Source organism: Phodopus roborovskii, unplaced genomic scaffold (assembly GCF_943737965.1).
Source record: "Phodopus roborovskii unplaced genomic scaffold, PHOROB, whole genome shotgun sequence".
Classification (NCBI taxonomy): Eukaryota; Metazoa; Chordata; class Mammalia; order Rodentia; family Cricetidae; genus Phodopus; species Phodopus roborovskii.
Genome location: NW_026126433.1, coordinates 36,632,220 through 36,656,878, shown reverse-complemented (window position 1 = coordinate 36,656,878; position 24,659 = coordinate 36,632,220). Strand labels below are relative to the sequence as shown.

The 24,659-nt window shown below is 40.9% G+C and overlaps 1 protein-coding gene across 1 annotated transcript in view; it reads right to left on the bottom strand.

Moving 5' to 3' along the window:
* Window positions 1–19,837, bottom strand: part of Adcy10 (adenylate cyclase 10) — a 66,032-nt gene extending 46,195 nt beyond the window's left edge. The window contains exons 1-8 of the mRNA XM_051186179.1: window positions 19,699–19,837; window positions 11,034–11,239; window positions 10,295–10,399; window positions 8,225–8,263; window positions 7,888–8,031; window positions 6,618–6,823; window positions 4,178–4,274; window positions 1,803–1,891 (exon numbers count right to left, since the gene is read on the bottom strand). Of these exons, the coding sequence (XP_051042136.1) occupies window positions 1,803–1,891; window positions 4,178–4,274; window positions 6,618–6,823; window positions 7,888–8,031; window positions 8,225–8,263; window positions 10,295–10,399; window positions 11,034–11,181 (828 nt within the window). The 5' untranslated portion in view covers window positions 11,182–11,239; window positions 19,699–19,837. The remainder of the gene's footprint in view (window positions 1–1,802; window positions 1,892–4,177; window positions 4,275–6,617; window positions 6,824–7,887; window positions 8,032–8,224; window positions 8,264–10,294; window positions 10,400–11,033; window positions 11,240–19,698) is intronic.
* Window positions 19,838–24,659: the final 4,822 nt, after the last annotated feature.

The window sequence follows — 24,659 nt, the reverse complement described above, 5'->3', positions numbered from 1 at the left end:
CAGAAACTGCTCCATTACCTAACAATCAAATTCCTCATGCCAACGTGTGACTTCACAGTAAGAGCTACTATTACCTTTTGAGCTCTTATTTTTCCAGTTAGGTAGAACAATATTATTCTATGTCACTTAACCTTGTCTTTCTTATTCTGGTGCCTTCTGGAATATTTTTAGACTCTATCCCACTATTTTCAGATGAAAATGTAAAATCTAGCATCAGTGTTTCCATTTTTTGCAGATTAGAAAGCAGAGGCATGGAGAAGTAACACAATTTTCCCAAAGTTATGTAGATAGAAAATGGCAGATTAAAACCCAGCTCTGGATTCCAACATTTCATGTAACACCTGCCTCTTTTTGGTGGTGTACTTTTTTTTTTACTGTTTTGTGTATTGCTTTATTGTTTTATTCTCTACATTCCCATCCTGTGAGAGGCAGGTGGAAAAAAATTTCCCAAATCATCCCTGGTAGTTGTCTACCTTGAATTTTGTTAAATGAAGTGCTTTGCAAATCAATGGGGGGGGGGTCATTGTATTTTCTGTCCAAATAACACAAAGGTATGAGATTCTCCACTGACAATGTGAGATGTATCTTACAGAAGGACAAATCACTACAGGGAATTAAGCCACCACACTTGCTAACTGCCTAAACTAGCCTCAGGATTAGGTTCATTTAATTGTATTCTTTCAAAAAAAATGTAATGATTTTTTTCAAATACATATTCTTACTTTTGGCCGAGAAAACTGAACCACAGCATCTCTGAGGACCTATGTCCTTTAAGTGCTGGGATAGGCCTTGGTAGAATCCTCCAAGATTTGTCTTTTACCTTTTTTTAGCTCCCCATGCCCAGATATACCTCTTTAACAGTATTCATTATTTCTACTCACAATTCCTCATCAACTCATGAGTCCATTGTATACCCCATTCTTGTAGTCAGTGACCTCAGCAGTAGCTAATGGGCTCTGTCTTTTGAGTTAAGGGAGGTTGTAGGAGAGACTTTTCTCTTGGACAATCACAGGCACTAGTAGTCGCCACCTGGAGGTCCATTTAGAGACAATACCCTACACTTGGAGTTGAGAGCAGCTGCTTTTTTAAAGGACTATTAAAAATAGCGCCCTAATTCCAGCAATTTAAAAGAATCGCAGGTCAATCAAATGCTTTTCTCTGCTGAAGACAGTTCAAAGCTTCTGTGAGGCTGACTAAGGTATTGGCTAGAACTTCATAGTTGTAGAGATTTGGCCTGCTACAGATGCAGATATTGTGTTATCTTTCCATCCTTAAATGGTCAAGATTTGGCCTGCTACAGATGCAGATATTGTGTTATCTTTCGATCCTTAAATGGTCATCCATTGCCTGTCTCTTGAGTCTGGCCTAACATCTTTTCAGTTATCGAATGAAATCCTTGGAATGTGTTAATTTACCTTATCCCACAGGTATCCTAGGCAACCCCAATACTAAGAATATCAGAAAACATGGTACCTATGACACTTTGCTGTCATCCAACTGTCTGATATTCCCACCAACATACTTGAAAAAAATCTTGATTTATGATTGTCTTTTGTGTTATTCCCATGAAAGACTTTCCATGTTGAAACATATTATTTGGGACAAACTGAATCTCTGTCTCAGGGCCATTAACACTTCTCTTTGGGGTAAGACTTATGTCTTACCTCAAAAAACTATATTTTTTTAAACTTTAGGAACATTTTTTTTAAACCAGATTCTGGTTTTGTTTACAATTTTGTCCTTCTGGCTGTTGAAGAGATTTCTGCCACCTCAAAATTGAACACCTTGAATTATGAAAATACCTGCTTGAGAATGATTTCCATCACATACTTTTGTAGAGACAACTCGAGTTCAGGATCAGACTCCAGCATGCAGGCAAGTCTTAGGAAGTCTAAGAGGGTAGAAGGAAAGGGCAGGGTCAGCAATGCTAGAGATAGGAGTCTTTTTGTTCCCACTCTCTGGAGCAGTGCTCCTCATGGTTTCCTAAGGAGACCCAGGGACACTGATGGTCAAAAAGGACACAAGGTAAGCTGGGTGGTGGAGGCACATGGCTTTAATTCCAGCACTGGGGAGGCAGAGGGAGGCAGATCTCTGAGTTCTTGGCCAGCCTGGTCTACAGAGTGAGTTCCAGGCCAGGACAGCTACATCACACAGAGAAACCCTGTCTTGAAACATCCTAAACACACATACACACACACACACACACACACACACACACACACACACACACACACGGTCAAGGGAAATGCACAGAAAGGTTCTTACAGGTTGTGGACTTCTCTAAATTCAGTTGAATGTGACTTAGTATCAGGATCAAACTAAAATGCTTTGAAACTTAGAACAATTCTTATTTTTGGATTTGATCTTGAATTTTGCACTGCAGGTTTCTTAGGTACCTTGCTGTAGTCATATGGAGGAGCTTGACAAGAATGGTTGGGGAAGAACTGAATAGAGAAGACGAGAAAGTCAAGCACAGCACCCTGACTTCCTCAACATTTAAAGAAAGGGAAGGAAACTAGCTAAAGACACTGAAGATGGGTGGTTTGGGGGATAAAAGAAAAACTAACACAAATATTGTTAGAGCCCCAGGAAAACAGAACACATAATATCCACAGAATGATTAATCCAAGTCACTTGTGACACTAAAGAAACGGAAGCAGGAAGACTGCTAGGGCCTTAGCCAGGAAGTTCAAGGTCAACCTGGGCAACATAGCAAGAACTCACCTCAAAAACAAAACAAAGCTGAATTAAATAACAACAATAACAAAAGCCACACTGGTGTGGTAGCATGCCACTTCCTTTCTCCAGAACGAAATTCTAAGTACCTAGCCATCTTCCTGCCCACACTACCAGTTTCCATTTACCATCTTCCAAACACTAGTGAGACGACACACAAAGCATCATTGACTCCTACTTGCCCTCAAACTTCTTGTAAGTTTCTATACATCTATGTGTTACATGCTTATTGATCCCTTCATTCATACATTCACTAATAAATGTGTTTTGCATATGCCTTGGAATTTGTGTTGGTAATTGAAGGTGGAGGCAAGAGGATCAGCAGTTAAAGATCATTTTTTGATACATACAGGGTTTGAGGCCAGACGGGGCCACTCGAGACTGTATCAGCAAATAAAACAATAACAAAAATCAAGAGTATTTGGGTGTGGCATGTAGCTTGGTGGTAAAGCACTTGCTTGGCACGTACAAAGTCCTACATTTTTGATCCTTCACACATATGCATGGGGGAATTAATCCAAAGTCAACCACCTAGGAAAGGCTGGGGCTGAGAGTATAGCTCAGGGGTAAGGAAGAACACAAGGCCCAAGGCCTTGAGTTTAAGCTAAAGCATTATTAAGAAACTAAATTAAAACTTCCAAATAGCAATAACATCCAAAGCCAGCACCTAGGATCAACAACCTAGGATGAAGTCAAGGAAAAGATCACCAGACTCTAGTTCATGGTGTAGCTAATGGATTTGACATATTCTCAGACACAGGGGAGAAGGAAGAAACTGGATGTCAGGGAAATAAGACAAGTGTAGTGCAACATGCTGAGACAGGAGGATAAAGAGTTCAAGGCCAGTTTAGGGTACTTAATGAGACCCTGCCCTCCCACAAAATAAAGTTAAAAATTAAATTTAAAATAAAAGCCAGGAAAGTAGGTAAACACACACTCCAAGTCATATCCACTGCCTATTTATTGAGAAATGAAAAGAGGGAATGCAAGAACAAATAAACACATAACGCAAATATATAGAAACTTAGGAGATGTTTGAGGGTAAACTGAAGTCAAAGATGCTTTGCATTTTATCTCATTAATGTTCTGAAGAAAATAGATGGGAATTAGTGCCAGGAGAACAAGATGGCTAAGAATTCAGAATTGCTGTTGGAGAATGGGAAGTCTGTATCCTTCATGTCAAGGTCTAGGGCCAGAGCTGTGTTAAGAAATGCATCCACTCCTGGTGGTATTGGTGGCAAAAGCCTTTGATCCCAACACTTGGAAGACAGAAGCAGGTGGCTCTCTGTGAGTTCAAGGTTAGCCTGGTCAACAAATTGAGTTCCAGGACAGCCAGGGCTGTTATACATAGAAACCCTGTAGTATTAACTTGTCACAGAGCCACTGACATTGGCTTAAGTCCCTACTTAAGGCAAAGGGTCCATGCGTGGAGGCTACTTACTTTTGTGGTCACCAGAAGGATAATAATCCATGAAGGCCATACACTTGGTGAAAAACTCATCAAAGTTGAAAGTAGGAGGTGGTTTTAAGAAGCTAACCTGGATAAAACAGACAATAAAATTCCAGTTATTCTGAGGGCTGTGTGACCTAGGGGATATCATTTTATAGCAGGTACTTTTGAATATCTAGGACATGACATATAGTGACTGGCACACTTAGGGATTTTGTTTTATTTGAGACAGGGTCTCACTCTGCGGCTTAGAATGAATGATGTACTATAGACTGTGGTACCTTGAACTCCTGGCCATCCTTACATTTTGGCCTCTCAGGTGCTAGAATTACAGGTATGAGCTCAAAACCCCCACTCAGCTGTTATTATTACTATTAAGTAGTGGTGGTAACATTTTTCAGTGTAGTGGATTGTTGGTTTGAGACAAGATCTTACTATGTAGTCCTGGATAACCTGGAATTCAGATATAGACCAAGCTGGCCTGGAAACCACAAAGATCTACTTATCTCTACTTGCTGAGTGCTAGGGTTAAAGGCAAGTGCCATGTCGTCAGGCCCAGTAAGGGCACGTCACCAGGCCCAACACAGGGGATTGAACCCAGGGCCTTACATTCCTCCACTGTGCTATATCTACACCCTGTTTGTTTGTTGTCTGAGATAAGGCCTTGATAACTAGCTCAAGCTAGTCTCAGACTTGAAAGGCTAGGTTCTCCAGTGCTACCACCATAGGATGTGTCATCACGTCTAGCCATTGGGTTACAAAGTGTAATTTTGATTTGAGGCGGATTGCAGTTGCTAGTAGGGCAGGCCTGTAATTCCAACTACTGGGGATGCTGAGGCAGGAAGACAAAAAAAGAAGTCTAAGATTTCTGGTGCAGCCAGGTGTTGGTGGTGTATGCCTTTAATCCCAGCACTCAGGAGGCAGAAGCAGGTGGATTTCTGTGAGTTCGAGGCCAGCCTGGCCTACAGAGCAAGTTCCAGGACAGGCTCTAAAACAATACAGAAAAAACCCTATCTTGAAAAACAAAACAAGACAAACAACAACAAAAGAGATTTCTGGTGCTACAATAGACATCCAATGAGAACCTTGCCTACTCATGAGACACTGTCTCAAAAAGAAAATACAGAAGATGCTGGGGCTGTAGCTCGGTGAGATAGGGTACTTGCCTAGCACGTGTAGTTCTGTTCTTCAGCTTTGTCCAACAAAATTGGGTTGAAATTTTAAAGGCTTATCGGCATATCTCACACTGAGCATATGCTTAGTCCTAGGTTCAATTTTTAGCTCAAAAAGAAATGAACAGAAATTTAAATTTCTTTCCAATAACTTTTTAAGACCTCAAGGGTCAGTAGATACACACAAAGGTCCACCCATTTATATTTTTCCACCCCAAGGATCTTTCTTCTTCTTTAACTTCTTCTGAACATTTGTTTTTTGTTTTTTTGAGACAGGGTTTCTCTGTGTAACTGTTCTGTCTGTCCTGGAACTCACTCTGTAGATCAGGCTGGCCTCTAACTCACAGAGATCTCCCTGCCTCTGCCTCCTGAGTGCTGGGGTTAAAGGTGGGTACCACCATCATCTGGCTTTCTGAACATTTTAATTCAATTTTAATTCAAACAACCCCTGAGAAAACCACATGCCCTTCTTTTTCCTCCTCTCTTTCCCCTTTCCTACCATATCTCCTTCCCCTCCCCTCTCTATTCTATCTCTTCCTTTCTTTTCTTTCTGCAGTATGATACAGAGTTTGAGGTTATTATTCATTGAAGTCTGGTTATTAGGGAGAGAGAGATGCTTATAGAAATGACAGTACACACCCAAAACAGGACTGCAGGCTTCCCAGGAGAGATCCTCACCCCATTTGTTTCTTTTGTTTCTTTTACATGTTTAAAAACAAAGGCTGTTAACGCCCCCCTCCAAAGTCTCAAGAAAACCATGAACTCTGTAGTATGATACAATGAGATTGGCACATCCTCTAGTCTCTGGTATTCCTGCCTCCCAAGATGCAGAAATTTAGTTCAACAATATGAAGACACCAGGCAAAAACAGATGGGGGTATACCTGGCAAATGGCTGACAGTCCACCAGAGTTAGGAGGTTGTTGGGTTAAGCACTACCATTCATGGAGTACACATTGTGATCCCAGCAGTCCGGAGGTGGAGACAGGAGGATCAGTAGTTTAAATCCACCTTTAGCTATGTAATGACTTCAAGGTTAGCATGGGCTACATGAGACTGTCTCAAATGAGGATCAGACCTGACAACTCCAGGCTGCCCCTAGACCATCCCATAGTTTCATTTACTCTCAGTGTGGGTGGGGAGCATTTCCTTCTTGAGTTCATTCAGCAGCCCCATTTCCTCCCACAGGACATGTCCTAAGGTTAACCCAGGCTCTGGAGTCAGCCTGCTGGCACACACTGGCAGCTGCCACTCTCTCACCTTAACTGCTCTCTGATCCGGAATCCTCTCAATTTCAATCATGCTCCGGTCACAGAGCTGCCAGCAGTTTGGTGACAGAATAACATCGTTCATGTGGGCCATGTTCTGTGCAAGGCGCACATCATCTACCGCCTGACCAATCACCAGAAAGTAGTTGCGTGTTTCATCCCCGAAGACCAGCATGGTGATGTGGCCGGCAGCCAGTCCTGAAGGAGGTAAGCAATGGGTTTGCACAAGTTCTGGGTTATTTCCCAGAAGCACTGGGCCTTGCAAAAATCAGAATCTTGATGTGACTACACAACCTCTAAGCAAAGTCTTATGGCATTGCTGAATTTATGTAATGACAAACTACCCTCTGTTGAACTTAATGCTTGCTACACAAGCTTGATAAGCAGCAAGATATTAACAATAATATCAATTCCTTCATTGAGAGCTTGTTACATGCAAACCTAATGTGGCTCAGGTTGTCTATAAACTGTATACAAGCTGAGGATAATCTCCTTACTATTGATACAAGATCTCATGTAGTCTAGGATGGCCTCGAACTTGTTTAGTTGTCAAGGATAACTTTGAACTTCTTATCTTCCTGCTTCCACCACCCAAATGCTAGGATTAAAGTTATGCACCATCACACCTGGTCTGTGAAGCATCAGGAATAGAACTCAAAACATGGTACATTGTCCTTTTGCAACTGAGCTACACTATTGGTTACCTTAGACTTCTCATCCTCCTGCCTCCTCTGAGTACTAAGATTATAAGCATTGCCAGAATACCTGACTTATGTGGTTCTTGGGATCCAGGGCATCTTGCAGGCTAAGATATAACTCTACTGAGTTATATCTCCAAACCCAAAAGTACGTATGTCTTGAGACAAGGTTCCCTCTATACTGTAAGCTGGCCTCAAACTTAATAGTTTCTTGTGTTGAGTGGTACAACGATAGGCATGTGACACCACATCTAATCTACTTTACTTTTATAATAGCCTACTGTATAGACATCATGATCATCTCAAATTCTCTTAAATGGCTGGTGAGTAAGCAAAAGTTTGTGTTCTGGTCAGCCTGATTCCAACTTCAATGGTAGGACCAAGCCAGCATGTCCTAGGAGGAACCAGATCCCAACAGATATAGCATCTGTTCTTTACTTACCTTTCTTTCGTTTGCTTATTTTTTGAGGTTGTCTTGTTATGTGCTCAAACTCCCAGCTATCCTCCTGCCCCAGTCTCCTGAGAGTTGGAATTGCAGGCATACACCTGGTTCCAAAGACTTACCTATCTTGACTCGGATATCCAGGCCTTCTTCAGCCTCTTTGGCCTCGAACAAGCCATGGATCTCTAGGCTGCACTTTATCACCACCGTGATGATGTTTTTCAGTTGCTTCCGTTCCACCTTCCACAGGGCCAGCAGTGCATCGCCTGTAAGAGAGACTCTGGGGACTGTAGTCCTGCCCTGGACACCAGTGCGCTCTGCTTGAACGTTGCATAAGCTTGTGCTGCTGCAGACATTTCTCAACCCAGTCCCTGGCCATGACTCCCTGAAGTGCCTCCTTTGTAACAGAGCAGGCACCTCAGTTTTTCCTACCCTTCCCATCTCAGTCAGCTTCCATACCTGCAAATTTTAGAATGTCTCCTCCAAAAATCAGCACTTCTGAAAAAGAAAGAAAGGTTAAGTCACACGGGTTCTTTAGTGATCAGTGCTCACTAGCGAAACAGAGGCAGCTTTGAGAGTATGGTTGCATATGCCTGCAATCTTGTCACTTGGGAGGCTGAGGCAAAAGGATCATGTGCGTCTGAGCTCGGATTGGGCTACATAGCTGGACCTTAGACCCTGTCTTAGGGGAAGATAGACGGACATGGTAGAGAGAACAGCAGTTCAGAGAACACACTTCTATCAAACATGTCTCATTATTTCCAGGTAGGTCTGCCTCCTCAGCTATAGGACAGTGAGCACTACAGCCAAACCATGCTGTGACCTAGAAAACAACAACAAAACAGGAAGCAGAAGTCAGAGTTCCCTACAAGCCCTAAGAATCCTTGCCATCCTCCAGGTGTATAAGAATATTCTTCTTAAGCCAGCTTTAAGGGAGCATGGCCTGGTGGACAAGACTCCCCAAGAACAGGAGCAAGAAAATGGGCTCTATTGGTTGCCATTTGCTTTAGACTCTATAAGTGGAACTTTGTGTTTGCTGGTTTTGTTTTGGTGTTGGGGATGAACACAGGGCATGTTAGGCAAGTTAGGCCTTGAAGGACACCCCCCACACACACACACACCTCTGCTCCTGCATACTTCTTAGTTTTAACAATATCTCACAAAATACTGAGTGCCTGCTTTGCCAAATGGGATGCAAAAACATATTAGATGCCCTTTGAGTGATTCGTTTGAAGATTTTATTTCTCTCTGTGTATAAGTACATTTATGCAGGTACCTACAGGGGCCAGAAGAGACCATTGGATCCCTTGGAACTGGAATTATGGGCAGTTGTGAGCTGCCCAATGTGGGTTCTGGGGACTGAATCTTCTATAAGAGCAGCAAGAACAGCTAAGCCCTCCCTAACCTCCCTAACACAGGCTTACCTAAACCTAGATTAGATTAGAACACAACTATTTTCCATTATGTTCCTTCTACCTCTGTTTCCCAAGTCTTGGGATTATAGGCTTTGTTTCTACTTTTAGGGAGCATTAGCCTCAGGCTAGAGAGATATCTCAGTGGTTAAGAGCTCTGGCTGCTTTTGCAGAGGACCAAGTTTGATTTCCAGCACCCACATGGCAGCTCACAGGCATCTATAACTCCAGTTCCAGGGAATCTGACACCTTCTTCTGGCCTCTGCAGGTACCAGGCATACACGTGGTGCACAAACACCCATGCAGACACAATACCCATACCCAAAATAAAATAAGAATAAATAATTTTCAAAAAGAACATTAACCTAGGTATTGTGGCTTGTTCCTATAATCTCAGTGTTGGGAAGGTGAGGCAAGAGGATTGATTGCCTTGAGTTCAAGATCATATCTATATAAGTCCCAGGCTAGCCTTGGCTATAGACTCGGGTCTTTACCATAAAACATACTTTCTCTCATGTAGTCTTATTAGTAAAACTTGATCACGTTCATTTAGTTGTAATATAACATATTAAAAGTACTGATGACTGTTCTGGCTTGCTTTTTCCTATCGTGATAAACAAAATGATCAAAATGACTGTGAGAGGAAAGAGTTTATTTTAGCTTATATTTATAGTTTTCATAAAGGGAAGTTAAGGCAATAGTTGAAGCAGGAATACGGAGGCAGGTATTGAAATAGAGACCACAGAGGAGTACTGCTTATTGGCTTGTTCCCATGGCTCACCCAGATTTTTTTTTAATACAACTCAGGACCAGCTGCCCAGGGGTAACAGCTCCCATAGTGGGCTAGTCACTCCCAAATCAGTTACTAATCAAGAAAATGTTCCACAGTCTTGCCAACAGGCCAACTTCAGGGAGGCATTTTCTCAATCGAAGTTCCTTCTTTCCAGATGACTCTGGCATGTGTCAAGTTGACAAGACAGAACAAAACACTGCTAACCAGAAGGACTGCATATACATGAACATGAATATAAGAACTCTAAGTCACTGAACTCTACTATCCAAATGCCGATAAAGCAATGACTTGAAATGTTTTCCACCAAAACCCAAGCACACTTACTTTCCACTATCGCACTTATGTAGTAGTTGAGGATCTCCACCAGCTGCTCAGCCCCACGGTCCATGTACATGGCTGTGCTGAACTTCTCGGTCATCGCAGTAAAACCTGTAAGAAACTGCAGCTGGCTTCCTTGAGTCAAGCAGAGCCAGCAGAGGGCTCCACTAGCCATAAGTGGGCTCCACTAACAGCAGGCAGTTCTTCAAATGACCTTTGTCATTAGCCATGCAGCACTTAATAGGCTAGGGGTCAGGAGAAGCCATCTCTTCTTTCTAGGTTCCTAGTGTATATAGTGTATATAGTGATGTTGGCATATTGTTGGAAATGAAAGATTTTGTTCCATGGCTTACAGGCCACACTTTTTTCAAATTCTTCTGAAGGGGTATGTTTAGTTTGAGGATATAAACACAGACCATCTCCTGAGTTTGTCAGTTTGTCAGGGATGTGTGTGGGACTTGGGGGACCAGACTGTGAAGCTGGGGCAGGGACACCGGAGTCACAAGTACCAGACAGGAAACTCAGGTGTCTTAAAGACATGCCTGTAACTGAAAGCTGGGGGAAGGGAAGATGAGAGACATCTGGGGGATGAGGGCATTCTCTTTCCAGTGTGCACAGTGACACTAGTGACTTTAACAGCCTAGAGGTTTGAAAAGGTATCCCCATCGCAATCACAACCTTTGTGTGACTTCTGATGCAAGCATGCTACTCAAGCACTTTACACAAACATCCCTTTTGCACTTGCCTGAAATATCAACAAACATCAGAACTCCATCAAAACACTTCACTGATGGCCGCTCTGGAGAGAAATCTCCGTAGACAATGAGGTCTGGTAAGTGAGCTGCAATTTTGACGATGGCCCGGTCTTGTAATTGCTCCCTTCGAACACTCATGTTCAAGAATAACAGTCAGGATTTTTCAGCTCAGGAAAGCTGCCCTCAAGTAAGTCTTCTAGAAACAAAAGTTGGAAAAGGAGGAACCCTAATGTGTGCTTTTGTTCTTTTTCCTATTTTTCTCTGGTGGCTTTTGTTCCACCCCGTGGAGGCTTACTTAAATGACCGAGTCATGGCAATGCCAGAATTGGTGACACACAGGGGTGTGTGTGTGTGTGTGTGTGTGTGTGTGTGTGTGTGTGTGTGTGTGTGTGTGTGTCTTTCTCTTTTAAGTGGGGGGCACCAACCAGCTTCCAAATCATGACCCAGAAACTTCTGATCAGTTTTGAATGCTCTATCTAGCTTAGGCACATTTCTGGCTAGTTCTTTTAACACAACCTGTTTCTCTTTATTTCCCTTTCTTCTATGTATCTTACTTTCACTGCTTTTCTGTGTCTGTCTGTCTGGCATCTGCCTGGCTTCTTACCCTGGGATGTGTCTCTCCTCCTTCTTCTCTAGTTCTTCCTTTTCCAGCCTAGATTTCTCCTCCTATTTATTCTCTCTGCCTGCCAGCCCCACCCATCCTTTCTCTGCCTAGCCATTGGCCGGTCAGCTCTTTATTAGCTCAATCTGGTGTCTTAGGCTGGCAAGGTGAAACAAATGCAGCATAAACAAAAGTAACACACCTTTACATGGGTAAAGTAATAGCTTATAGCAAAAACAAATTTAATACGTCTTTGCCCAGTTAAAATAATATTCTATAGCAGTGTGGAGGGATAGTAGAACTGTTCAATCTAACCAGATTCCACTTCCTTTTGTTTCCTTGTCCTTCATCCTCTTTTGGCTGGTTTTCTCTTCTCCTTTATAAAAATTAAGCAAAGATGTGAGTTATTGTGGGTACATACTTACATGTGGGTTATTAGGTTATCTATAGGCAAGAGATTAAGTAAATCAAGGTAGCATGTTAAATGAAGAGTGAGAGAGCTCCAAAGGGGGGGGGGGGAGGTGGGCATGCAAGCGGCAATTGGAAGGCTGAAAGGGTTTAAGTTGTAAGTTGTAAGGTATGATGACATTTCCTTTTATTGCCAGTTGGCTCTAAGAAAATTAGTATTAAGACCTTCCTTTATGTGGGGACATCAAATGCTCAAACTCAAGTTAAAAAAAAAATCTCTATCTGAGCATGGTGGGCTGTGCCTTCAATCCCAGCACTTGGAGTAGTAGTGACTGAGGCAGGAGGATCATCATGAGTTTCCAGCCAGCCTGGGCTATAGAGTGAGACCCTATGTCAAAAAGCAAGCAGAGCCCCCATTCCTTGGGAACCTGCCTGCCACACAGGGAGGGGAAGCAGCAGGTAAGCTAACTGGGAATCCTCACCTCTTCCTCCTCTCCTCCAAATCTAATCCCCAGTCTCACCACTGCTCCCCCATCTGTAGCAGACCACCTGCTTCGGTGTTCCCTCCCTCTCTGCCCCCATCTCCAGTGAATCACATAGATTTTCTCCTCTAATCTTCCTTCTCTCAACTTATTCCCATGTCGCAGGAGGATTGATCCCCCAAGGAATGCTCAGGCAGGCCAATGAGGCAGATCTTCACACTCCCTGCTTTCCTCCAAATCCAATCATACCCTGTTCCCATCCCCAGCTCTGTAGCAGACATTGCTGTTATGTCTGCTCACTCTCTAACCCCACTCCCAGATACTAAGCAGACCCTGGTAGAACACCTTGTTTTCCTCCCTCCCATGGACCCCCCTTAGCCCTTCTAGCCCATTCCCACTCTTAAGTAACAGCTCTTTATACCTAGAAATACATTGTACCAGGGACCCCCAGTGGCCACACCTATCAGGACCCTAGAAGAATTTTCTACCAGGCAACACACATCTACCACACTCTCCTAAGAAGCAGAGAGGGTAATAGAAGTCAAGGGACAGAACACCCACTCAATGAAGACCAGACCAAATATCAGCACTAGAATTACAGTCTTCACCATCCCAGATGCCTAGACACCAGCACAAAAATGGAATAAACTAGGACAATGCCCATTAGAGCTGAGCAGTACTGCATAGCAGAGGCCCTGTAAGAAAAAGGCCTCACAACAGCCTTATGAATATGATAGGGGTCCTTAAAGAGAACATGAATAAATCCACTAAAGAAATTTGTGAAAAACAGACAGTAGAAGGAAACAAATAAATGAATAAATAAATAAAACAGTTCAAGACCTGAAGGTTGAAACAGAATCAACAAAGAAAACCCAAACTGAGAGAAATCTGGGAATGAAAAACTTAACAGAAACCTCAGACACAAGCCTCACTAATAGAATACAATAGATTGAAAAGAGACTCTCAGGCATTGAGGACAAGATAGGAGAAATGAATATTTCATTCAAAGAAAATATTAAATCTAAAAGACCCCATAGACACAAAATATCCAGGGAATCAGGGGCACTGTAAAAAAAACCAAACCTTTGAGTAATTTGAATAGAAGAAAAAGAAGACCCAGGTCAAAGACCCCAAAATTATTTTCAAGAATATTTCCCTAACCTAGAGAAGATGCCTATCAAGGTACAAGAAGCATATAGGACACCAGATAGACTGGACCAGAAAAGATGTTCTACTTGGCACACAATAATCTAAGTACTTCATGAACAGAACAAAGAATAAATATTAAAACCTGCAAGGGAGAAAGACCAAGTAACATGTTGTAGGAATTTAGCAGACTCTCTGCACTGGGGTAGATATTAGAATGAACAGCTATTTTTTATAAGTACTTTGATCTTGAAGAATCATTGTGGTAAATAGTGATTATTTTCTGTGACTTGTAGAATCGCATTACTGAAGGGGCATTGCAGCCCTCCCATGACTTTGATCACAAGATGCCTCTGGTACACCTAAGGCACTTGTAAAATTGTGTATTGCAAATGATACATAATAAAGGACTAGGATCACGAGGGCATATGGTGTTATCTTAGAAAGATCTGTAAATTATATTAGGGACTTTGGAATGAGGAAATTCTTTGTATAACAATCAATAAACACATGTTTGTATGGTTCATCAGAGATGCCGGACCTTCCTGCTGCCAGATTGGCCTTAAAATTTCATCTTGGAGTGACCTGCACTACACAGTGTACCCCAACACTAACATATAAACATTAGAATAACATTGACTTCAGTGGAGACTAAAAGCCAGAAGGTCCCGTACAGATGTGCTGCAGACTCTAAGAGATTCCAAGGTCATACGGCACTAAGTGTCTACATAAAAAAGCCAAGGAGTTCTCATTCTAGTAATTTAATACTACACTTGAAAGATCTAGAACAAAAAGGAGAAGACAGTAAGAAATAAACAAACTCGGGGTTTAGAATCAATAAAATAGAAACAAATAATACAAATAATCAATAAAATAAGAGTTTATTCTTGGAGAAAATCAGTAAGATTGAGACAGCCTCAGCCAAATTAACTGAAAGGTAGAGAAGATCCAAGTTAATAAAATCAGAGATGAAAAGGGGTACATAACAGCAGACACTAAGGAAATTCAGAGAATCACAAGGACCCATACTTTTAAAACCTGTACTCCACCAAATTGGAAAATCTAAAAGAAATGGATACTTTTCTCAATATATACCAACTATCAAAGTTAAATCAAGATCATAACCAATTTAATCAGATCTATAACCCCTCATAAAATAAAATTCAGTAATCAAGTCTACCAACTGAAAAAAGCCCATGGCACAGAATTCTACCAGATTTAAAAGAAGAGTTAATACTAATACTCCTCGAATTAGTCCACAAAACAAAAACAATAAATATTGCTCAATTTGTTTTATGAGTTCTAAACCACATAAAGACCCAACAAAGAAAGAGAATTACAGATCAAATTCCTTTGTGAATATAAATACAAATATTCTCAATAAAATACTTGCAAACTGTATTCAAGAACACATCAAAAAGATCATTCACCTTGATCAAGTAGTATTAGCAGGTATAGCTCAACATATGTAAACTGATAAATGTAATTAAAATATAAACAACCTGAAACACAAAAACTGAAAAATCACCTCATTAGATGCAGAAAAGGGCTTTGACAAAAACCAATACCTCTTCATGATCAAAGTCCTGGAGAAATTGGAGAGACATACTTTAACATATTAAAGGCAGTTTACAGCAGGTCTATAGCCAACATCAACTTAATGGAGAGACTAAAAACAATGCTACTACAATCAGGAGCAAGACAAGGTTGTTCACTCTCTCTATTCAATACATTCCTTGAAGTCTTAGCTAGAACAATAAGTAAGTGAGATTAAGGGGATACAAATTGGAAAGAATGATATGACAATATACATAAGTGACCTAAAAATTCTAGCAGGGAACTGTTGTACACAACAGGGTACAAAACTAACTCATAAAAATCAGTAGCCTTCCTATATACAAATGACTAATGGGCTGAGAAAGAAATCAGGGAAACACCCTTCAGAGAAGCCTCAAAATATAAAATATCTTGAGGTAACACTATTCAAGCAAGTGAAAGACTTGCATAATAAAAACTTTAAGACACTGAAGAAGATGTCAGCGATGGAAAGATCTCTCATGCTCATGAATTAGTAGTAAAATAGTAAAATGGCCATCCTAACAAGAGCAATCAACAGATTCAATGCAATTCCCATCAAAATTCCAACACAGTTTTTCACAGCTCTTTAAGATAATTTTCAGCTTCATATGGAAACACACACACACACACACACACACACACACACACACCTACAACAAAACAACACAAAAACAAACAAACAGAATAGCTAAAATAATCCCGAGTAATAAAGAATTGCTGGAGGTCATGCCATCCACAAATGCAAATGGTACTACAAAGTTGTAGTAATAAAAACAGCATGGTATTGGCGCCAAAACAGATACCTTGATCCCTTGATCGATGGGATTGAATTGAAGACCCAGACAAAAATCCACACATCTATGGGCACGTGACTTTTTTTTTATTAAAAAGCCAGAAATACACATTTGAAGAAAGATATCATCTTGAACAAATGGTGCTGGTTAAACTGGATGGCTGCATGCAGAAGAATGAAAATAGACGTATGCTTATCATTCTGCACAAAACTCAACTCCAAATGGATCAAAGAATCAACCAGATACACTGAATCTGATGGAAGAGAAGTTGGAGAATAGCCTTGAACTCATTGGCTCAGGAAGACTTAATGAGCAAAACACTGATAGCACAGACACTAAGATCAACAATAAGTAGGACCTCATGAAAGTGAAAAGCTTCTGCATGTCAAAGGACGGTATTGTTTGCACAAAGCAGCAGTCTACAGAATGAGAAAAGATTGTTTGTTTATTTATTTATTTATTTTTTACCAACTACACATTCAACAGAGAGCTAATATCCAAAATATATAAAAAATTTATAAGCTGGATATCAAGAAAGCAAATAATCTAATTTAAAAATGGGCTAAGGATATAAACAGAGAATTCTCAGAAGAGGTTACTCAAATGGCTGAGAAACACTTAAAGAAATGTTCAACATCCTTAGCATCAGGTAAATGCAAATCAAAGCTACATTGAGATTTCATCTTATACCAGTCAGAAGGGCCAAGAGCAATAAAACAAATGACAGCTCATGCTGGTGAGGATATGGAGTAAGGGGGACACTCATTCACTGCTGGTGGGAGTGCACAATTGTACAGCCACCATGGAAATAGTAGGTTAGTTCACAGTTCACACGCCCAGGGGTAGATGGCCAACAGAAAATAAAATTGTTTTTAAATTTAAATTTATTTTTATTTTTACTCTTATTTCTTCTTCTTCTCATTTGATTTTGTAAGACTGTGTTTCTCTGTGTAGCTCTGGCTGTCCTGGAATTTGCTGTATAGACCAGGCTGGCCTTGTACTCGGAGATCGACCTGCCTCTGCTGGGATTAAAGGTGTGCTCCACCACCACCCAGCTATTATATTGTATTACATATGTGTTTATAGTTATAGATAATACACACACATATATATATAATTATATAATATTATATATATATATATATATATATATTAATCTGCCCTATTGGAGTTGCATGTATATATGGCTTCTGGTTTTGTGTTTTTATGGGATTCCTGAATGTGTCTCCGGATCTGTATCTATTTCTTGTGCCATTTCTTGGGTTCTTCTCCTTCTGTCTGTGTTGCCTTTTTCCAATTTGTTTTTCTTTTAGGTGTCAGTTTCTTTTCTAAGGAGTGGCAGAAAGGGGGATGGATGTGGGGATGTCGATGTGGATCTGGATGGGAGGGGAGGAAGTGGGAGGAGTGTGGGAGAGGAAACCATAATCAGAATATATTGTGTGCATGTGGGGGGCTCTATTTTCAAAGAAAAACAAACAACAACAACAACAAAACTCCAACAATGCAAAAACTCAGAGCCAGACAAAGCAAAAAGAAGAAAGAAATACAAACAGGAAAATGATATCCACTCTGCTGCTGGGAGCAGCGCTGGCCTCTCAGAACCTTCAGAGCAAGCCTCATTCCAGAAAAGGTGGCACAGGACAGAGTAGGAAACAGAGCTGCTATCTTAGGTTAGGGTTGGTTCCTAGTCAGCAGGAAGGAACTGGCTGTTGTTAATTTCAACCAGAAACTACCCTACCAGAAAAGTAGAGCAGTCCCATATGTTTCTTACTATTTTTTAAGAAGTGAAGGAAGCATTAGCCTATTTGACAAACTTTAAAATGTCTAGAGACCTCTAAAATGAGTATTTCCATGTTAATTACTAGAGATGTTTTAAAAATAAAAATAAAATCTGGACCTGGAAATTGGGGGCATGGTTCAGTGAGTTTAGCATGCAAGTGAACTGGGTTCAATTCCTAACACCAAAACAATAAATAAATAGATAAATACATAAAATAAATAGCACAGAGACTTAGGGAAGATACTGGAGCTAAGAAGGCCTCCACGATATGGTTAAGGGGGAAGTTTTACTGTAGATAGGAAGAGAGAACAGCCAGAAGCATCTGAAGAGTCCAGAACAGGGAGAGAAAAAAGTAGATTGAACATGGGCAGACTAGAGAGAGACTGAGTAGCTGGGGAGAAGGAAGCCCATGAGCTGGAGGGAGTTGGAGGGGGGAGGTGAGACGGGCTTGGATGCTAGCATGAACTCTGAAAAGTGTGACTGGCACTTGTGATACAGAGGGAGCCTGGAGGCCAGCATTCACTTTGTTAATAGTCACCACAGACAACCCATTTGTTCCTTCTGCCACTGATCAGGGCAATGATTTCTTTTGGTAGTGGGGAACGGGCTTCACAGGTTCTAAATAACCACTAGAAATCTTCCTATAGTCCAGGACTATCTTTTGGAGTTTGGGGAAATGAAGTGTCTTTTGGCCCTGCCTCAGGAGACATGAAGGTGAGCTGGCCATGACATCTGTTGGTCATCAGGACTGATTTGGCTGATCTTATTGGCTAGGCGGGTGTCTCCTCTGTCTTTCACTGCTCTGGGTTAGGTTGGTGGAAGAGGACGTACGGTTCATCGTCAGACAAGGATATAAGAGTAGCTGCACTCCCCTGCTAGAACCTTCAAATGAGCTCTTAAGAAGGCCTTCAAGCATGTGGTATTTGCCTATAATTCCAGTATCTGGAGGCAGAGACAGTAAGAACCACATGGCCAAAGCTGTCAAGTTTTGCAGCTTACTGGGGCTGGAACATGGCCCCCTTGTTCAACTATATCTTCATCAGTTTTCTGTTTTCCATGGTTACCTTCACAGCTTGAGCTTGGCTGTCCTTGAACTCGCTCTGTAGACAAGGCTGGCCTCAAACTCAGAGATCCACCTGCCTCTGCCTTTGGAGTGCTGGGATTAAAGGCACTACCACACCTGGCTCTAAGTTTTTCTTTAATTCTTTTTCACAAGTTGGAATCTGGAGGACATTATACTAAATGAAATATGCCAGGCACAGAATGATAAATACTGCATGATCTCTTTCATATGTAGAATCCAAAAATACTGAACTTGTAGAGGCAGAGAATGCATTTGTGGTTGTAAAGGTTTGGGACATAGTAGAGAAATCAGGTTTTGGTAATGGTATAAAGTTTTAGCTGGATAAGATTGAACAAGTTTTGAAAATATAACGTTCACTGTGGTGATTCGTGGAATAGTATTTTAACTAGGCAAAGGTGTGCTACATGTGTTTATGATGCAGAATATTACTTTAACTATGCAAAGATGTGTTAATTTTGTTTTTGCTGCATTTGTTTAGTTATGTAAAGATGTGTTGCATTTGTTTCTTTCACCTTGCCTGTCTAAGGCACCTGACTGGTCTAATAAAGAGCTGAATGGTCAATAGCTAGGCAGGAGAGAGATAGGCAGGGCTGACACTGCCACAGTGACCATAGGTAGTTATGTATGTATGCAGGTGTTAACTGACCGATTTAATAATCACAATTCATTAAAACTATACCTATAGCCTCAAAATATCTTATCAGGGCTGAGAACATAGCTTAAAGCCTATTGGATTTGATTACTAAAGATACACAGACTCACAGAAGTGCTAAAGTAGTTACCTTTAAATGGTGCTTGACATTTCTCTCTTGCAGGCAATTATCGAAAACTTTCAAGGTCCTTGCCTCAAAAGCTCTTGCTCAGGGTCCAAAAGAGATGCCACAATAAGCGTAGACTCTAAGTCTGAGGGCTGTAGGAAAGAATCTGCTCACACTATGTTCATTCTATACATGTGTTCTTTATTGTACTCCCTTGACGGTTCTCTTTTCTAATTCTTTTGTCCTCATGTCTATACATTTTTAGCTCTAATTCTCTGCCTCAATTCTATTCCAATTCTAATTCTGTTTCGATTTTTCTTCTTTTTCATTTTTTACTTACTTATTTTTTCCTATATTATTATCCTTTTACATTTCCCCCAGCTTTTTTTTCCAGCTACTACCTCTCTAGTCCTCTCTTTCCAAATCTCTTCCCCCAGAGAAGCAAAAGATAAGAATTACAGTTAGGTTTTTTTTTTTTTTTTTCATATTGAAAGTCTTATTGAGGGGGAGGTATGAAAATAAGAGAAGGAAAGATAAAAGAGGTAAAGAGACACAGAGACAGAGAGAGGACAGAAGAGAAGGGGGCAAGGGGAAGAGACAGGAAAAGTCCTGTCTGCCCCTTCAGAGAAACAGCAGGAAAGAAGCTAGCATTAGTTTTTTATTGGTCAGAAGCACATTCTTAAGCTAAGCGATACAGGCAGAACCATTGCCACAGCCATATAAGGTTCCAAGGTCATTCGAGCAAAACTGCAACCAGACTGGGAGGGTACAGAGCCCAATGACAACTTTAGGATACAGATCTATTGTTAGTAGACTGGCAAGTAAAGAATTGGCATGCTTTTCTTAGTAACCTTGGTTGGACATCTGTGGCTCTGACTTGGTACATAGCTGCAAGGTTTCAAGTTTATGATCTATTTACAAAAGGCCTTTAGTTTGAACTTGTTCTGAGGTGAAAGTGAGTTAATTGTATTATGAGTCCACAGTCCTTGTGGGACAAATAGATCTAGTTATGAGGCATGTCTCAGTATATATTCTATACATCAAAATTATATAGCCAAGGAAAAGTCATCTTCTAGATCACCCACAGATAATGTGCCCAGCAGACAGAATATTTTCACCAAATGAACACACAAGCAGTGGAAAAACACACAAAGCCATTCTAGGGAAGAAATGAACGCTTAGGGAAGAATGACATGACCCTCTTCTTATGCACTCACCCAATTTCCTGACTTGTGATACCATAAATTATCTTTATGTTTTTGAACTTTATGTACAAGATGTATGTCTCTGGTTTTCCCTTTCATTTGTGGTATTAATCTGTCTCACTGAGTGTGTATCAGTATTTGTTTAGTGCTTTAGTGCTCTGCTATCTGATTATATCTTGAAGTATTTATCCATTTTACTACTGACGTGTGAGTTTTCCAGTTTTAGTCATTATATGTAATATTTCTAAAAACATTCTTTTCTTCTGAGAGGACTCACTATGTAGTCCAGGCTGGCCGTGAACTCACAGCCCTTCTCAGCTTCCTAAGTGCTGGGATTAAAGGGCTGCATCATTGACCCTGGCCTCTAAGCACATTCTTGTATATGTTGTTTGATGGACATATGTATATATTCCTTTTAGGCACACACTTAATGATTGGAATTGCTGGGATGCACATACATTGAGCTTTTTTGGTAACAGCTCTTATTTAGGTTTTGCTCATAATCATAAACTGAACTTGGCAGTTTAGATAAACTTAGAGGAGAATAAAGAAGACATGGAACCCAGAGGAGTGCGGTGAGAGCTCAGATCTTGGGGCATTGGGAACAGATGTGGGGAGGGCATGTTCGTGAGTGATGGAAGGCACAGTCTGCTGGACAGGATGCACAAGTCAGAGGCATAATTAGAGCTGTCCACAGTCAACAATGATGATTTTCCTGTTGATCTTGGGTCCAAAGCTCCTCAAGGCTTCTATGATGCTCATTTGCTTTCTAAAGACCACATGCTTGCCACATAACTACCCTGTCTTGGCAGTGAGATGAAAAAGTGGGATTTGCCATAGACAAAATACCAAAATGCTAAGCTTCAGGATGAAGCTCCTCAAATTTCTTCCCACTTGATGCCAGTGCTATTATGGTGTGTAAGGTAACCGCCCTTGCACATGTATTCTGAAATAATTCTGTGAAAAGAGGAACTCTCATAACCAAATCTTTTCTATCTGAAGCTCAGAGCACAAAAGTTTTCTGCTGTCTTTGGATCATTGTCTGCAAATGGCTAGGTGATGTCTCCAAAGGGCTTGCCATCATGGGGTTTACCATGACTGCCAGCAAGAGACTACAGGAGAAGGCAGCCACTGGAAAACTTGGATTTTTAAAAAAGATTATTTTATTATTGCAAGTGTCTTTGAAGGCCTGAGGTCTCAGGTCCTCCCTGAAGCTAGGTACAGGTCATTGTGAGCCACCTGACATTGGTGCTAGGAACCAAACTCACCTTCTCTGTAAGAATTGCATGAACTTCAAACCACTGAACCATCTCTAGCTCCTCTGAACTTTTTTCTGGGCATGGAATGATCCCACTTAAGATAGCTGGCCTCAAACTTGCTATGTTGCCCAGGCTGGCCTTAAATTTACATGGTTCCTATCTCAGCTTCTCAAATGTTGGAATTACACCTATGTGCCACCATACTTAGCTTACACTGAACTCTTCTAGTTTTCTTTGCTGTGTGTCTGTGTTTGTGTGCACGCATACCTGCACATGTGCATGCACGGTTTCATGCATGTGTGTGTAGAATCTAATGCTGATTTTAGGGTTTTCCTTGATCACTCTACATCTATCTCATAGATGTAGGGTCTCTCAATTGAATCCAGAGATCTTCAATATGGCTAGTTTAGCTAGCTAGCTTGGTCTGGATAGCCTGTTTTTACCTTATAAATACTGACATTATATTTATGGGACTTATGTATGCTAAATACATGTTATACCACAGCCCAAACTTCAGAAGATCTTGCCAAATAGCTTTTCCAAAGCTGGTACAGGAGTTCAGTTTATGTTTATCTCAGCTAAATTGTGTTACTGTGACTTAAAAATAAAGTGTGTGTGTGTGTGCGTGTGTGTGTGAGTGAGAGAGAGAGAGAGAGAGAGAGAGAGAGAGAGAGAGAGAGAGAGAGAGAGAGAGAGAGAGAGCTGTAGGCATACATGTGTTTGGGTATATGTGCCTCTGTGTACATGGATAGCCAGATGATAATGTTGAGTGTCCTGATAATTCTACCTTATTCCTTTGAGGCAGGCTGTCTCACTGAACTTTAGCCTGTCATTCAGCAAGTCCCTGTGATTCTTCCATCTCTCACTGGTGCAGTGATATAGCATAAGACATGCATTAATTTATTGTTTTTCAGAACTAGGTTCAGTGACTGGCAATTATGGGGAGGTAAATACAAAAAAATGTAAGGATGAATATTCCATCTAGGAAGTTTTAAAAGTATTGAATGACTAGCTGCCTGTAAGAAGACACTTAATATTCTCTTTTTGTTTTTTGACTTTTGAGAGAGTCTCTTTATGTAATTCTGGAACTCATTATGTAGACCAGGCTGGCCTTGAAATCACAAAGAGCCTCCTGCCTCTGTGCTGGCATTAAAGGCTTGTACTATCAGTCCTGGCCACTTAATACTCTCTTAAAATACATTATTTTTTATTTTTATTTATTTTTAATTTATTTACTTCTTTTTATTACATATACAGTGTCTGTCTGCATATTTGCCTGTAAGCCCAAAGACAGCACCAGATCTCATGATAGATGGTTGTGAGCCACCATGTGGTTGCTGGGAATTTAACTCAGAGACTCTGGAAGAGCAGTCAGTGCTCTTAACCTCTGAGTCATCTCTCCAGCCCAAAATAAATTATTTTTTAAGTCTTAGAGAATTTCATACAATGTATTTTTAAAACATTTTAAATTTATGCATGCTTGTGTGTCTGTCTGTTTATATGCCACATATGTTATGGTTACCATGGAGGCCAGAAGACTGAATGTCAGATCCTCTGGAGCTGGAGTTGCAGGTAGCTGTGAGCAGGGAACTGAATTTTCTTCATCTAGAAGAGTAGCAAGCATTCTTAACCACTGAGCCATCTCTCCAACCACAAAAACAAATGTATTTTGACCATATTCAATCCACATTCTAACCTTCTGCACTTAATTTCTTTTTATTTACTAGAAGCATAAACTAAGGGGCTGGAGAGATGGCACAGGAACCTGAGTTGGGATCCCTAAAAACACAAAAGTAAGCACTGGGGATGTGGAGTTTCCTCAAGCTCACTGGCCTGTCAGTCTTGCCAAATCAATCATGAGTGACCCTGCCTGACAATAAAGACTGAATGAGATCAAGAAAGGATGTCTGGTGTCAGCCTCTGGCCTCCACACATATTATCCACACCCCCATCCCCCACAAGCATGCTAATATTCAGTTGTTCTAAATAATGTGATTTGAGGACTTGGCACAGTTTTCTGTCATGATTACTAAGCAAGGAAAGCAGGTGCATTTCGAGATTAAAAAGATGAAAGTAAAAGTGAAACCAGAACTATTGTGTATATGAGATAGGCACAAGGGCCTCAGACTTCATCTGTAATTGAGGCTGGCCATCTCCTGATCCTACTGCCTCCACTTCCCAAATGTAAGGGATCACAGGAGTGCACCAACACACATGGAAGATTATTTGTTCATGATCTTAAAAGGCAAGAATATCTAAAATAAATAGCTGGGAGGTTTTCCTTCTAATCTTTCTAAGAATAAAAGAGATTTTCTATTTTAGAAGAATCTTTCTGCTGTAAGTTCTACAATGTTAGTAAATCATAGTAACAGATATTCACTCTCCACAGACTCACCCACACTGTTGTAACAATTTATTAACTTGACTGGGTAAGCCAGACTGGCCTTGAATTCAGATGTCTACCTGCCTCTTCCTCCAAAGCACTGGGAGTAGGGTTACCAGGTGGTGGCAGTGCACACCT